At 42.4% G+C, this 15,693-nt stretch overlaps 1 protein-coding gene across 2 annotated transcripts; it reads right to left on the bottom strand.

The window, feature by feature from the left end:
- Positions 1–7,551: 7,551 nt before the first annotated feature.
- On the bottom strand, positions 7,552–15,454 carry LOC106574420 (NEDD4 family-interacting protein 2). Of its 2 annotated transcripts, none has more exons than XM_014150295.3 (8): positions 15,001–15,454; positions 11,321–11,501; positions 10,832–10,968; positions 10,328–10,415; positions 9,772–9,896; positions 8,706–8,772; positions 8,379–8,483; positions 7,552–8,124 (listed from the first exon to the last, which is right to left on the bottom strand). In XM_014150295.3, exons 1-7 carry the CDS (start codon positions 15,028–15,030, stop codon positions 8,380–8,382), a joined length of 732 nt encoding a protein of 243 aa, XP_014005770.1. In that variant the 5' UTR covers positions 15,031–15,454; the 3' UTR covers positions 7,552–8,124; position 8,379. The 2 variants fall into 2 exon arrangements, with proteins under 2 accessions (XP_014005770.1, XP_014005771.1); XM_014150296.3 differs by having other exon boundaries at positions 10,832–10,965.
- Between the last annotated feature and the right edge of the window lie 239 nt (positions 15,455–15,693).

Below are 15,693 nucleotides of genomic sequence, written 5' to 3'. Positions count from 1 at the left end.
AATTTAATAAAAATGTATTAAGCTTGCCGTGCTGTTCATTAAAAAAATCTAAGTCAATCACTTGTCATTGTTCTTTTTTGTAGTAGCGTTAACGTTAGAGATTGAAGATATTTGTCATGCAATGCAGCAGAAGCAACTTAGCTAACTTTTTTCTTGCTTATCGTGCAGTGGAGCATAAAAAGAGCTGTATGCCTATACAGTGGCTTGCAAAAGTATTCACCTCCCTTGGCATTTTTCCTATTTTGTTGCCTTACAACCTGGAATTAAAATAGATTTTTTGGGGGGGGGTTGTATCATTTGATTTACACAACATGCCTACCACTTTGAAGATGCTAAATATTTTTTCTGGTGAAACAAACAAGAAATAAGACAAACAAACAGAAAACTTGAGTGTGCATAACTATTCACCCCCCAAAGTCAATACTTTGTAGAGGCACCTTTTGCAGCAATTACAGCTGCAAGTATCTTGGGGTATGTCTCTATAAGCTTGGCACATCTAGTCACTGGGATTTTTGCCCATTCTTCAAGGCAAATCTGCTCCAGCTCCTTCAAGTTGGATGGGTTCCGCTGGTGTACATCAATGTTTAAGTCATACCACAGATTCTCAATTGGATTAAGGTCTGGGCTTTGACTAGGCCATTCCAAGACATTTAAATATTTCCCCTTAAACCACTTGAGTGTTGCATTAGGAGTATGCTTAGGGTCATTGTCCTGCTGGAAGGTGAACCTCCGTCCCAGTCTCAAATCTCTGGAAGATTGAAGCAGGTTTCGCTCAAGAAATTCTCTGTATTTAGCTCCATCCATCATTCCTTCAATTCTGACCAGTTTCCCAGTCCCTGGCAATGAAAAACATCCCCACAGCATGATGCTGCCACCACCATGTGGGGATGGTGTTCTTGGGGTGATGCGAGGTGTTGGGTTTGCTCCAAACATACCGTTTTCCTTGATGGCCAAAAAAATAAATTTTAGTCTCATCTGACCAGAGTACCTTCTTCCATATGTTTGGGGAGTCTCCCACATGCCTTTTGGCGAACACCAAACGTGTTTTTTCTTTAAGCAATGTATTTTTTCAGGCCACTCTTCCGTAAAGCCCAGCTCTGTGGAGTGTACAGCTTAAAGTGGTCCTATGGACAGATACTTCAATCTCCGCTGTGAAGCTTTGCAGCTCCTTCAGGGTTATCTTTGGTCTCTTTGTTGCCTCTCTGATTAATGCCCTCATTGCCTGGTCCATGAGTTATGGTGGGCGGCCTTCTCTTGGCAGGTTTGTTGTGGTGCCATATTCTCTCCATTTTTTAATAATGGATTTAATGGTGCTCCGTGGGATGTTTAAAGTTTTGGATATTTTTTTAGAACCCAATCCTGATCTGTACTTCTCCACAACTTTGTCCCTGACCTGTTTGGAGAGCTCCTTGGTCTTCATGGTGCTGCTTGCTTAGTGGTGTTGTCGACTCTGGGGCCTTTCAGAACAGGTGGATATATACAGAGATCACGCGAGAGCTCATGTGACACTTATACTGCACGCAGGTGAACTTTATTTAACTAATTATGTGACTTCTGAAGGTAATTGGTCGCACCAGATCTTATTTAGATCAAATTTGGACTATTATGTGTATGTCCATTACATGAAATCCAAATAAAAATCCATTTAAATTACAGGTTGTAACGCAACAAAACAGGAAAAACGCCAAGAGGGATGAACACTTTTGCAAGGCACTGTAGCTATGTAGCATATCTGTGTACGGGCGCTAAAATATTTGGTATAAATATTAGCTCAGCACAGTGCCTTTCATGGCTTCCACTGGTTAATCATTAATCCCTAGGAAATTGCAGAAAAACACTGTTCCCTGTCAAACTGCTATTATGGAATGAAAGTCCTGCTTCAATACTATCCCACATTGAACCACAGCCAGATGATGGGTGCATTACAGAACATTGTTGTTTTGCTGTCCTTTCATTTGTTGCATGAGAAATATAAGGAAAGCTTTTTCTGGAGCCAGTACAGACATTGTGCTGGCGGCAGAATTGCGTGGTAAGCTATCCTTTGGTGGCTTCTGCTGTGCGCGAGTGATGTAGTAATGCCCCATTCTCTAGGTTTATGCATCTCTCCCTACCACTAGTTGCTCCATTTGAGGGACACTCCCCCACCCAGGGACGCTCGAAAACAAGGGGGAGGGATAAGGGGAGGTATTGGGATTTAGCCTAAAAACAGACGGCACCTATGCATCATACTGACGTGCCGTGCTTCAACAGTTTGATAAGTGGAAAATGAGGGGTGGAAATGAACCTTAAGTTGGTTTATGGAGCTTTGGCCGCACATAATCGCTGGCCCCAATCATTACTGCAATTAATCTCTGAGAGAACTTGTCAAATTATTAATAGGGCCCTTAAGTGATGCAACTCAAAGCCTGCTGTTGTTCGGACACGGAGAGAACATGGGGGAGAATGTGTTTGCTGAGAAAACATGGAGGGGTTGCTCGCTAAACACGAAAGAGTTAAAGCAGGTTTCACTCTCACTCCCCTCTCCCAATTTCTCTCTCTCTGCTTCTCTCCTCCCTCCCTCCGTCTCACTCTTCCCCACTCCCTCTCTCTGGCCCCAGGCTGTGGGTGAAAGGCGGTGATTGAGGCCTTTCATGCCAGGCTAACACTGCAGTCCACTGTGTGGCCCAGACGGAACATTGAGGCCAAAGTGGCCGCACCATGGTAGATGATTGGCCAGTGCCATTTACAACAGGCAGCATACTCCAAACATCACCTGACACCAGCTGGACTTGACCACTTTAGTTTCAGTACATTATATTTTGTTGAATTTGAGCACGGTACTGTTTAATCCCAATGGAGGATTACAATAGCAATGCCCTGGTGCAAGGCCAACTTTGTTTTCATTAAGAGTTGTTGGTTAAGATTAGGTTGCAGGAGTTAGGAAGAACTGATTCTCAGTTACAACAACAAAAACAACTACGGTAACTGCAAAAACTGTGTTCCATTTCAACCTCAGTGAAAGGAACATTATATCCCTCAGCCTGTAACCCACCTACCATCAATTTATAGACTTGTTTTTACAAGATTCCTTTTAAAAGGCAGGTTTAGCACTCAGTCATAAGTTGTGTTGAGGTGTGAGTCAACACAAGCAGTACCATAAATGGCTTTCCTGTGTATCTGTGAAATATGGGAGCCCATAAAATAGTGGAAGTCCTCCACTGTATTAGCTAAGTGCAAAATAGCATTTATTATGCAGAGGACAAATTGTCTTGCATGGTGTGCTTCAAGTGAAATATGCCAAGATAGGCAGGCAAAGACGAAACATCACTATATTGCCAAATAGAAAATATTATCAAACGCAGACAATGTGCCAGAGCTCTCAAATGGGTAAAACTTGCATAGCTCTATAACTATGCAATGTGCTCTTTGAACGGGTAGTCTATAGGACTTAGAGAAAACAAAGGGGGTGATGGTTCAGCAATCTAAAATAGAACATGTTATAGGGGCGTACTTATCCAATCAAGGCACTCTTTAATGAGGTATCGAATGCACGTTAGATCAACATCTGTTTGTATAAATGTGTTTGAATGGAATGATATTCTCTCTATGTGCCTACAATACATCAAACTCTACAGTAGGAAGCCTTGCCATTTGGGGTGTGGCTAAAAGGGTCTGGTCTGTAAGTGGGGCAATACTACTCAACAGGTTGGCCAGGTGGCACCCTCCAAAGAATGTCAATATTTGCAGATGTTGAGCTGATATCTCGCTCTGCTGCTGGATGGATGGCTCAACAGACAGGAGGTAAATGATGTGGAAGACAAACAAGAGAAAAGGAACAGTTATATTGGGGTTCCGGAATTGGAAACATCTCTTTGGTTGTTTCGTGAACTCGTCCTCAAGATGACCCAATGCGACTGACTGAAACAAGCTCGTCATCGAAAGCACAGAAAACTGGCACTGTTTTTCTTGTGCGTAACGCTGTGTACACTAGGGCCGGCACGAGCAGAACTGTCTGTATCGTATGTCTCTCGCACATCTTAATACAAATATTGTGTGGCAGTTGCCACGGCGACAGCTCAGCAACAGCTGGTTTGATTCACTTCATGTCGAACCTGTTCCTGATGGAGCTCTGCCAGAACAACTCTTCTATGTGGGGCTAGAAGTGACACATAATATCTGTGTATTTGTATCTGTTTAACATGCATTGTATGTTTTATTATGCAAGAAACCTATTGTACTTTTTATTATTAGAGGTTTCAGTTCATAATACAGGAATAGGTGGATATTTGCAGATCATACTTTAGGCTATGTTCCTCTAAAAGTGATTGATTTGACTCCATTGACAAATATTTAGAAAAAAATGATTTGATGCAGAATAAAATGATTCCCTTTTCAAGACAAATCTGTTAGGACTAAGTCCATGTCTGACCTCACATTGAATGTATTTATGTGTTCCATATTCCTTTACCTTGATGCAAACCAACACACACCACCAAAACAGGATGCATCCCTTGATCATATCACAAGGAAGTAACGTAAAACACACAACTACTTTCTACTCCAGGTTCCCTATCGCGTTGGAGGAGTTCATGTTACGGTTATGGGAAGGAATCTAGGAGGAGCCGAGCCAAGCACAACTGCTTATCGTCAGAGCAGATTAACCTTGTCAAAGTGGAGAGCGCTTGGGAAGTGAGCGCGAGCAACTCCCTGCCAGCTCCAACACCACACCGCCACTCCCCATAACAGATCTGAGGCCTGGCTTCTCCTCTATGAGTCTTTATATTGGCTATGGTTATAATCTGCCATTGACTGGTCTAGGATCAGCCCTCCAATACCTCAGTGAAACCCGTAAACATCATGAGGTTAGCAAATAAAACAACCCTAGATTAGCTGTTATGGGCATAGCGTTTTGAATCAGCTCTAACTCTTATCCGAACCTCAGCCATAATGTGCTTATCCTTTAATTCAGCATCCTACTTCTCCTCTCACCTGAAATTCTCATCTAAATAGAAGTTGTTGAATATTTAGTTCCGTCCTGTCTAACCCTGCACCTAAAATTGTACCATGACACCTTAAGGCTATTGATAGTTTGGCATGCAGTGTCGGAAAGGCTAGCTTTGAACTGGTTTCTGCAGCCAGGTGTAGAATTCCTCTTTAGGTATAGAGATGACCAGATGGTCAGGCTGTGGTGGGTTTTTCCAAAGCCCACAGATGTGTGAAATGACCTCAAGAGTTCCTATGTAGGTTTAGACCTGGCTGGATTGCTATACATACAGTGCACACACGTACACAGACATAAGTATGTCCTTTGGATTTGATTGCAGTTGGAAATGTGCTTGATAATGGCCACAAAAAGTGCAATTTCTTTATGAGCATCACTTGACTTCAGTTAATTCAGTGAGAAGGAATATTTCCTGATCTCGTGCTAATTAGCTAAATGTGTACACAGTGAAATGCAACAACCCAATTTTAAGTAATCAGTATGCATGAGAATTCTAGCATGCCTGTATGACAAGAACTACAGCCCGCTTTGACTGAAAACAGGCATGCATGCATTTAGGAAATCCTTCCAAACCCTCCACACACAGCGGAAAGAGCTCAAGGCTCTTCTATTTGTGGTTACTTTACTCTGATGTAAAAAGACAAGAGTGGACCTGCCAAACCAACAGGTGAGCCAAGCCACTCTTCCCTCCACACTGGCATGTTCCATGCCCACTTGAAAGCTGTAGCAGCCTTGTGCTTCTGAGATTACATATCCCGCCTTTTCTTGTTAACATGCTCGTTGTGTATGCTAGTACGTGTACACTATCACAGAGACATACACACACAAATCCTCATGTATGCAGGAACAACCATAGAAATCAGCAACATCGCATACATTCTAACTCACTAGTACACATTATGCATCCACGCACACCGATAATTTACACCTAGACACACACCGACTTCCAAAGTCATCAGGAAGCACACACAGCAACCCTATTACCGTCTACTATTTAGTTTCAACTCCGTCCCCTCTCGATCTCTCCTGTGCCCTGGAGGGAGGTGTCATCTTTGAGTCAACTGATTCTAAGAGCTCAGCTTGATCACCCCTTCAGAGAGTCTGTTGACTTAAAAGTCCCGGTAGCGTCCACAACGGGCCGGGAAGCAGGGCAGGCACATGCTTAGTTTGGCCGTAAGTAGCTAGAGGCTAACGAGACCTCAGATATGCTGTCGACAGCGATTGTCAGCACTGTTCCCTCTGGGCCGGTGCGTGTGACTGAGTTTACTTTGTGCCCTGGCCTCTATTCCAAATCGCTCTAGTTAAAGGGTGGATGGAGGAGGTGGGCGAGTATTGAGGTTGTGAGAAGTAGGGCCTAAGCTATCCCGGCCTGATAAAAGGGAGAGAAAAAAGTGCCCCATAAAAAAAAGAACATTTGCCAACCGGAAGGGAGTTCTGTAAATGGGTCACTCATTAACAGTTTATAAAGAGGCTGGATTGGGGACAGCCAAAAGAAAGAACAAATAAAACCCACATGCATTCAGTAGAAGCAGGCCTCTGTACGGCAAACAATGAGCTTTTCAGGAAGAAGTTTATACTTTGTCATTTCAATAAAACATATTTGGTTGCACACATGCCAAAGAATGAGGTAAATGTGCGCCATCTAACGAAACCAACAACCAAACTATAAACTCTGAGGATTTAGAGAGAATCAGTGTCATGGGCTGTGTCTCAATTCCTCTCAAAGACCACTGGAGGAAGAGACCTTGTATCCTGTCCTCCAATGCGCTTTGAGAGCAATTGAGGAAACCGGAACGGAGGAAGCAAGTATTTAACAGCTAGTAGCGTTTTCAGACACAGCCCTAAATAAGAGAGAGGCTATTCAAAATCCTCCAGTGCTCACAATAGCACATGATAGGCCTCTTCGACATCAAATGAATTCTAACATGAGGCAGTCAAAGGGTGCATTTGGAACTTTATTGGCATTTTGCAAGACTTCAGGTTAAAGGGTTAACAAGCACGCATCATCTCTGAGTACCAGAGATGTTCCAAGAATCATTTCTGACAAAACTAGTTTGGCTGTTTTACAAACATACAAATAGAATATTAATAACGTTGCTTTAGCTGAATACTACTATAACCAACTCGGCCAGACTAATCATGCATTTAAGTTAAGTTTTTTGATATTGCTGATGAGGCTTCTGTGTAACAGAAACAAAATGAGAAAGGCATCATTCAAGCATTAAAAGAAACGCGACAATAGTTTAAAATGTCACAATCCAGGCTAATTGCAATAATCAACTCAATGAAAATGTAATTCTTTAAAATAAAAAAGTGCAAAATGGCAGATATCCTTTTTTTGGGATAAATACAAATTCCAGTTCAAAACGGATTGACAAAGATCAGTCTACGCACTACGACAAGTAAGCAATTCACAACCGAAGAGGTTCTTGAAAAGTGCAAATATAATAAATTGGCATAAGCTGTGATACAGTTCAATCCTTTCACGATAAAAGTCATGAGTTTCATCAAATAACATTTTGATACCAAAGACAAATAAATATGGGGATTAATATCATGGGGTAAAATACAAATTGACACCCCAATGGAGCTCTACAAGTTAAAAAAAATTCTAATAAGACTAACCGTTTCATCATCATTAGGAACAGACATCCAGTTCAGGAAAGGACACAATTGCATAAGACCTCTTGGCTGTATACAGTTTGTTCATGTTCTTGTGTGTACTTTTCAATAAACGTCCACAACATGTAGACCCAGCTACTACACTGCACTATTCTACCCCATGTTAAGGTGTATTCAATGTACAAGACTTGGGATATTAAGCAGGATGGGACCATAACAGGGGTTAGATCAGGAAGGCAATTGAAATCTAGAGAGCCAAACAAAGCCGGTGGAAATATCAAAAACACACCGGGTATATTTAGCTGGGTTAATCTGTACTGTACGGACTTTCTGAAAGAGAGAGGAGTCAGCCGTTTTTGCTTTTAATGAAAGACGGCAGACTTTCGCAGCGGTAATGACGCACTGGTTCTCTTCTTCCTCGCGTCGTTTCACGTGGGTATTTTTTGTCCTGGTCGTTCGAGAAGAGGGTCGCAAAATCCTCAGGGAATTTCACATTAAGGAGGAACGTTTGGTGCAACAACCTGGAGCATAGGAAGTGGGGGGGGGGGGGGGGGGGAATATGAAAAGTTACCGTTGTAGAATTCGCAGACTACGGGTAACGGATGTTACAACATCGCCATTTAGATGAAGACAAAATTGGAAACAATATATAGTATTATTCCATAAACAATAACTTAATTTATATGCATGCCTTTACATGAATGTCAAGGTCTCTAGGATACTATCTACTATACATGTTAGTATGCGGTGACTGTGTACTAAGGTCTTCATTTACCTCAGTACAGGAAGAAGAAGCGTGTTCTGTGTGAGGCAGCCATGCTTTCAGACATGTTGCGCACTTTCAGGTAGTTCACGAACCCTCTGAAGAAAAGCAGGAGACCTGAGGAAGGGATTCGAAATCATTAGTAATAAAAAAACTTCACCACAATTCATCCAAGGTCAAGGAATGCACTTTATTGTGGGCAGATTAGTAGTACATAATTTCAGCCACCAGATGGCATTGGTGTATAACATTCTAAGTGGATACATTAGTACAGCTTAATTCCTCAGCAATTGGCTAGTTGAAGAATGCAACATTTGCTATACAGATCTGTAAACTTACCGAGGACCAGGAAAATCCACCAGAGCCAGTACTGCCCATTGAAGTATCCAGTAAAATAGTCAGAGAACTGTGGGAAAGTGGAATGTACAGGAAACGGACATTCAATAACATTTCCTACCACAGGACAATACTTTTGAATGACAGTTACTGTAAACACATGCAGATGATCAGAATCACGATGGGAGAAATATTTCCTTGAGCTAGGATTAGGCTTCCTCAAGCCTTAATTCCTCAAATGTTGGGTGTCCTAATTGAGACCATGGGCATGTTTCCAGGACAACGAAAATTAACCCTATTCCCGGACACCAGGCCTTTGATTTGGTACTGCTCAGATAAAGGCCTAAACTACTGTATAGCCTAGTATTGCACAACATCCAGTGGGAGGAGCTGTGTGCACCAGATCAATGATGAAAGCCCGGGGTTAATAACTACATCCACCAGTGTGTTGCTTCTTCATGTGGAAATTCTACAGGGCTTTGATTGATGCCCAGAGCACAGAGAGCACACTGGGCTCCTGCTCTTAAAGGTGTCCTCCTCACTTCTAGGGCTAACAAGCCTTAGCAAGCATCTGCTTCCTGCTGCACAAGCCATGCCTGGGATATGCAGTGATGTACTGGACATAATTGAAATTCATTTTGTAACATTCAACTCATTTTAACATGTTAGCCAAGTGAAGCATTTTTTAAAACATTTTTATATATAAACATTTTAGTAATTTAGCAGATGCTCTTATCCAGAGTGACTTACAAGAGCAATTAGGTTTAAGTGCCTTGCTCAAAGGCACATTGGCAGATTTTTCTCCTAGTCGGCTCAGAGATTCAAACCAGCAACCTTTTGGTTACTGGCAAAATGCTCTTAACTGCTACTAGGCTACCTATTAAGCAGGATAATGCTAACCAGTTAACTTACAGTAAAGCATTTGTAACATTGATGTTTGAAGTAGACACTCTTTGTATGGGCTGCTTTTAAAGTTATGGACTGCATGTCCTGTCCCTTATTGAAAATCAACTTCGTACGTTATTTTAGATGCATTGATTAGGCCCCTTTGAGCCAATACTGCACTTACCCTGACGATGAGAATCCACTTGATGAGTGAGAGGCCAAAGCCGCAGATGGCCCCGTATCGGCCGGCGATGGTGTTGGTCAGGCAGAATGACAGGCAGAACCCAATCCAATTGAACAGGAAGGCCACTGTTCGGAGACAAAAGAAAGCACGCAGTTACAAGCACAGACCGACAGACAGACACCACTCTCAAGGTTGACTGATATATGTTGAGGGAGTCCCTGTTCAGTATATTACAAATTGGATGTCCTCCTACACATACTTAAAAGACACATTCTGAGGCCATATGAATGTAGCCAGAGAATAGCTAAGCTGACTTACTTTGACCTTTCCCACCTCCATTCCCATTGGAGGAAGAGATCATGTTGTCTTCAATGAGTCTGACTGTTGCCACTTTGTGGTGAATCCATAGAAAACACCTTCAACTGCTTACTGACATTTTCATCCAAGCAAACTTTTGTTATGTTCCTCTACTCAGACTGAAATGGGCCAGTTCGCTCAGTGAAAGAGGCTATTTGGGGGGGGGGGGGGGGTTACGTGCACAAACAGATCCACTCACTGAAAAAGGCCAGCATGAAAATGCCGTCGTTTCCCACCCTCAGCTGGTCGACGTCGCTGAAGTCATCCCTTGGAGGTAAGTCATCCTCCTGTTTAAGGGAAAGAGGACAGGAAAACAACTCATCCATCTCTTCTGCAGAAATATCACAATAGCTCAGTCATCCCAATGAATAAGGAGATGGGAAGTATAGTACTGTTGCGTGTCGACATTTCCTTCTCTTTTGGCGTTGTTGAGAAAGCAGAAACACAGTTCAATGGGTATTTGTACTAAACCTACATAAAATAGAGCTAACATACCGTAAATACTGTTGTAGCTATGACTTGGACAATATAGCTATCAAAGTTGTTTTGGTCCTGAAATATGTTGTTACGCTGTGTAGTTAACAATAGCAGCATTGAAGTTCCTTACAGCATTCCAGCAGAATAATCCTGTTTTCATGGGTAAACATCCCATACTTAAACACGTACGTGTGTGTCTGTGTGTGTGTGTGTGTGTGTGTCCTACCCCTGGTATCACCTCCACAGCAGAGAGTACCATGCCTGCAGCTTTGGCTTTCTCTGCCTCATCGTAGGTGGGAAGAGAGGTGGCCACGCTGTAGGGCGGCGGCACGGGGAAATCACTTGGGTAACAACTGCTCTCTACTGGGGGACCACAGGGAAGAGACATGGCCAATTAAAACTACAACAGGGCAAATTAACACAGTTCACAAGGTGAAGACGAAGTTCGGAAATCAATTCAATCAAATAAGGAAATCACATCGGCTTAATTCCAGGAGGCGTGTGAACTATCGGCCTATACGTAGGGCAACTGGCTGGTTCCAGCATGTTTGAAAGAGCTACAGACGCTGCGAGAGAATGAGATGGAGAAAGGGGCAGAAAGACAGAGAGTGAGACACAGAAAAAGGCAGAAGCAAAGACATAAGCTAAACTGAAGAGTAGAATGGGGATTAAAAAAAATCCAAACAGACAGTATATGGAGTCTTTGGTTCTGTACCAGGCATGGCAGCGGTGTCTCCCAGGGCGATGCTGGCATACGGGGGAGGTGGGGCCTCTGCGTCCCCCTCCAGGGCTACTGGGACTGGGTAGGCCAGAGAGGACGAGCTGGCCTGGGCCGAGGTGCACGGCTGCTGGGCGCTGGTGGAGGGCTCACAGGAGTCGTCGTCATCATTCTCAAACTGAGAGAGAAGGGGGGGGGGGGGCGTAGAGAAGGAGTTAAGTGTGACTTCAATAAAACCCACGTCACAAGTTCACAACACAGACTGTCAAAGGTGAGGAAGGAGAGGGAAGCCCTGTAAACTGAGACGCTTGGAGAGATATGGTCATGGCCCAACACTGAAAGATCATCTGGTGTTTTGAAATAAACTAAGTAGGCAACATTTGATTCCAGTCCTAAGAGTGCTGAAGACATCCAAAACAACATGTGATCTAGGCTAATTTCCAGCATAGCATCCAGTTGGAAGAAGACTACATGGTCATGGGAAACAGAAGGGTGACAGATTCTATAAGGCCTACAAGCCTTATATCTGGCCAATGACAAATGATGTAGCCTAAGCGGATGCTTGATCAGTGTGGCAGCAGTGCCAAATGTCGCTTTAGTCTTGCAGCTCACTTGAGGCTGTGGCTTTTGCGTAGGTCAACAGACCAGGGTTTAACTTGTGGCTTAGCTGTAGATAAAGTTTGGCATCATGTCCAGCAGCACTCTATGCACTGCGGGTCAATGTGCAAAGCCAAGAAAATAAGTGAGTGCGATGCTATCCGGTGTCAAGGACACCAGTTATGTAAGAGCTAAACAACTGCATAATTGACCAGGGGTGATTTAGTTATTTCACCATCAGCACACCAAGGCGTAAACAAGAACTCATCTCAGTATAATACTCCCAACAACAAAAAACAAGTCCAAATAGACAGGTTAGGCCTACATGTTTAATAAAGACCTGTTCAGAATGAGTGTACACAAATAGCAAGGTTGGTTGGGGAGTTTACATTATAAAAACAGCCTGTATGATGCATCTAAATACAGGTTGCCCTCAAAACTGAAAACCTGACAGAGAGATGACACATTGAGGCAAAACCACAGTTGCCTAGCGACTGAGGAAAGTGCAGAGGCAGGATCAAAATAGCATGGCTGAGGCTGAAAAAGTTCTGCACATCAAGAAGCAAAAAAGGAAAGGCATACCATGGTATGTCTGATGTCAGCAAGCATTCCAGCATAGTGCAGCAGTGGGCATGTGGACGTTTAAGGCCAGTAGGCGACATTATTCAAAGGCTTACAACAACTGCCTAATTAGCTTATCCCATATCAAATCAGTCAGTCTATGGAAGTAATTATTGCTAACCTAAATACACACGGCATGATAACGACTATGAAAGTTAAAGTTTTCTGCTTTAGAGAGAGGGGCCGATACATGACTAAACCAGAAGTGACCCTAGCCTTGGATACACAGCATTCACATTGACAACTAGACAGCCAAGCAATAGCCAACCTCCAGCAGCATAGCTAAAGCTGGTGCTAGAGGCCAAGTGTAGAACATGACAGGGCATCGCAGAGCCGCGACCCAAACAAGTATTTACACACATGTAAGAGTCATTTTTCACTCGGCACAAAAAGTGGATTTCTGAATATTTCCTTGTTATCGGAGTTCCATCTGAAACCGGAAAAAGGCGTTTATAAGACACAGGTGCCTACCAAATTGAGAATTAAGGAAGTATCGCCAAATAAAATGGTAGGTTGAACAATGTTCCGCTATCCATTACCCATCCAACGCTAGAACACCAGCGTTTCCTCTATATTAATTTAGAAGCGGTGTGCCGACACTTCTAAATGACAACCTCCACTCCAATGTTTTTTTATTTAGAATATATACTGAACAAAAAGATGAAAACGCAACATGCAACAATTTCATTGATTTTACTGAGTTACAGTTCATATGAGGAAATCAGTCATTTGAAATATATTCAATAGGCCCTAATCTATGTATTTCACATGACTGGGAATACAGATATGCTATCCTGTCACAGATACCTTTAATAAAAATTGACCTCACAATGTGCCTCAGGATCCGCTCCTGGTATTTTTGTGCTTTTAAAATTCCCACCGATAAAATGTAATTGTATTCATTGTCTGTAGCTTCTGCCTGCCCATACCATGACCCCACCGCTACCATGGGGCTCTCTGTTCACAACGTTGACATTAGCAAACCGCTCACCCACACAAAGCCATACACGTGATCTGCGGTTGTGAGGCCGGTTGGACGCACTGACAAATTCTCTAAAACGACATTGGTGGCGGCTTTTGGTAGAGAAATGAACATTAAATTCTCTGGTGGACATTCCTGCAGTCAGCATGCCAATTGAACAGAACTTCAGACATTGTGGCATTGTGTTGTGACACAAAACTGCATATTTTAGAGTGGCCTTTTATTGTCCCCAGCACAAGGTTGCACATGAGCAATGTCCATGCTGTTTAATCAGCTTCTTGATATCCCACACCTGTCAGGTGGATGGATAGTCTTGGCAAAGGAGAAATGCTCACTAACAGGGATGTTAACAAATTTGTGCATATGGAACATTTCTGGGATCTTTTATTTCAGCTCATGAAATATGGGACCAACACTTTACATGTGTTTATATTTTAGTACTTTTTTTGTAATTTCTATATCCTTTATATTTATTTTTAGTAAAACAAAATAAAAAAAATGGGGGGGGGGGTGTTAAAATGTTTTCAGTGTCAACTTAAATGACTAAGACTAGAAATAATGTATGTAGATAACATAATGGAGCTATATATTTTTTAATAAGATAATCTTTGAGAACTAACAATCACTTAAATAAAAACTAGATGGGGAAATATAAATAAAACAAACGTCATGGCACGTTATAATGTTTGAGACACGCAGACAGCACATGAACACAGCATAAGCCATTGCAAAATGTGTAGAAAATTACCTTTTAAACTGCACATTTTCTATCAGCCCCATGGTAAAATGTCTAGAAATGCAGGAAATTAGCTTTAAAACTATAAAATATTCTATCCACCCCATGGTAAATTGTGTAGAATTGCTAGAAATTATATTTAAAAAACCAACATTATGGCGCAAGAAGAGGGCCTCTTGAGCACTACAGAGATGTCATGGAACATTTTGTTTGTGGGCCCATGGGCCACATACTCTGGTTGAGGGGATAATGTATTAGGCACGTGTTACAGGCCTACGGTGTGGCTTTTTGAGGGGCTAAACATACTTGAGCAAAGTAGATTATTTGGTAGTTACCACAAATGGCTGTATATAATTTAACTCTAGCCTGTGTTAGCTTACCTGGCTCTGGCTGGCATACAGCTAAATAAATAACTTAGCTAGCCAAGGTAGTTATCCGTTCAGAAAACCAATATAAGCGGAGTTAACTAAGAGCTAAAGTTCTGTCATTTTGATGGCTAACACTGAACTCAGATTGGAACTTGCTAGTTTAGCTAACGTTTAAGTTAGCTAGCTATTGTACTGTTGATCTGCTGCTGAATAATGCGGAAGTGACAGGCACGAGGAACATCAGTTTGATTACAAGCCGCCAACTTAAACATTTCTAGTCTAGTTTGACACCAAGTAATGTTGTAAATAGTTTGTATCGTTTATATTAGTTGGAGTTCCCAAACGGATGACAATGTCGATTGTTTTCGCTCACCACTTGGTATCGGCTCGCTGCCTGGTCCATCTTCACGTTAGACTCCGCTGGCGGAGCTGGCCAGCAAGCGAAAAGTCGACAATCTTGTATTTAGCTATTTCGTCACTTAATTTAACTTTTTAATGGACCGCATTCAGGTGAAGTATATTAAATATACACGTACAAAAAAACGTAAATTTACGCTTCAACTGAAGCAAAACTCCCTTTGATAGGAAACGTCGAGTGAGTGGAAACACAGAGGGCTCTTTGACTTGTGACGCAATGCCTCCGAATTCCAAATCTACTCCTATCCACTACACTTCCCTCATCCCTGTAGATCTGAAAGATATTGGATGAATGTAAACAATAAAGTGAAATATAAGATATCGTCTTATTCTTAATACCTATCAAATCTCATAAGATTTGACGTTAGACAAGACAGTGTATAGGCTAGGAAGTAGGTGCTAGTGGTCAGGTGCTACTGGTCGAATTGGAATTGGGATTTCTACTCTACCGGGGACTATAACATATGTGACCGCTAGGTGGTGCAAAAACTCAATAGTTATTCAGAGACAGGCAGAGTAGGTCGGTCAGAAGCCTACAGTACACACACTGTTCGCTATAATCCCACCGTAGATGTCGGAAAGATAGTTCATTCCCCATTTTGGGTTGTGGGACTTTGCATTTGGACAGGTAGGCAGAACTCTTGGTTTA

Source organism: Salmo salar, chromosome 16 (genome assembly GCF_965601325.2).
Source record: "Salmo salar chromosome 16, fSalSal1, whole genome shotgun sequence".
NCBI classification, from domain to species: domain Eukaryota; kingdom Metazoa; phylum Chordata; class Actinopteri; order Salmoniformes; family Salmonidae; genus Salmo; species Salmo salar.
The sequence above is the reverse complement of the archived record's forward strand: the minus strand, read 5'-3'. Positions and strand labels throughout refer to the sequence as shown.

Bases quoted from the DNA above. Each gene is read 5' to 3' on its own strand.
- LOC106574420 (XM_014150295.3), bottom strand. From the start codon at position 15,030: ATGGACCAGGCAGCGAGCCGATACCAAGTG. The intron at 10,969-11,320 runs GTACAGAACCAA...GTGGTCCCCCAG, and splicing joins AGACACCGCTGCCATGCCTG to TAGAGAGCAGTTGTTACCCA. The intron at 10,416-10,831 runs GTAGGACACACA...TCCCTTAAACAG, and splicing joins CTGTGGAGGTGATACCAGGG to GAGGATGACTTACCTCCAAG.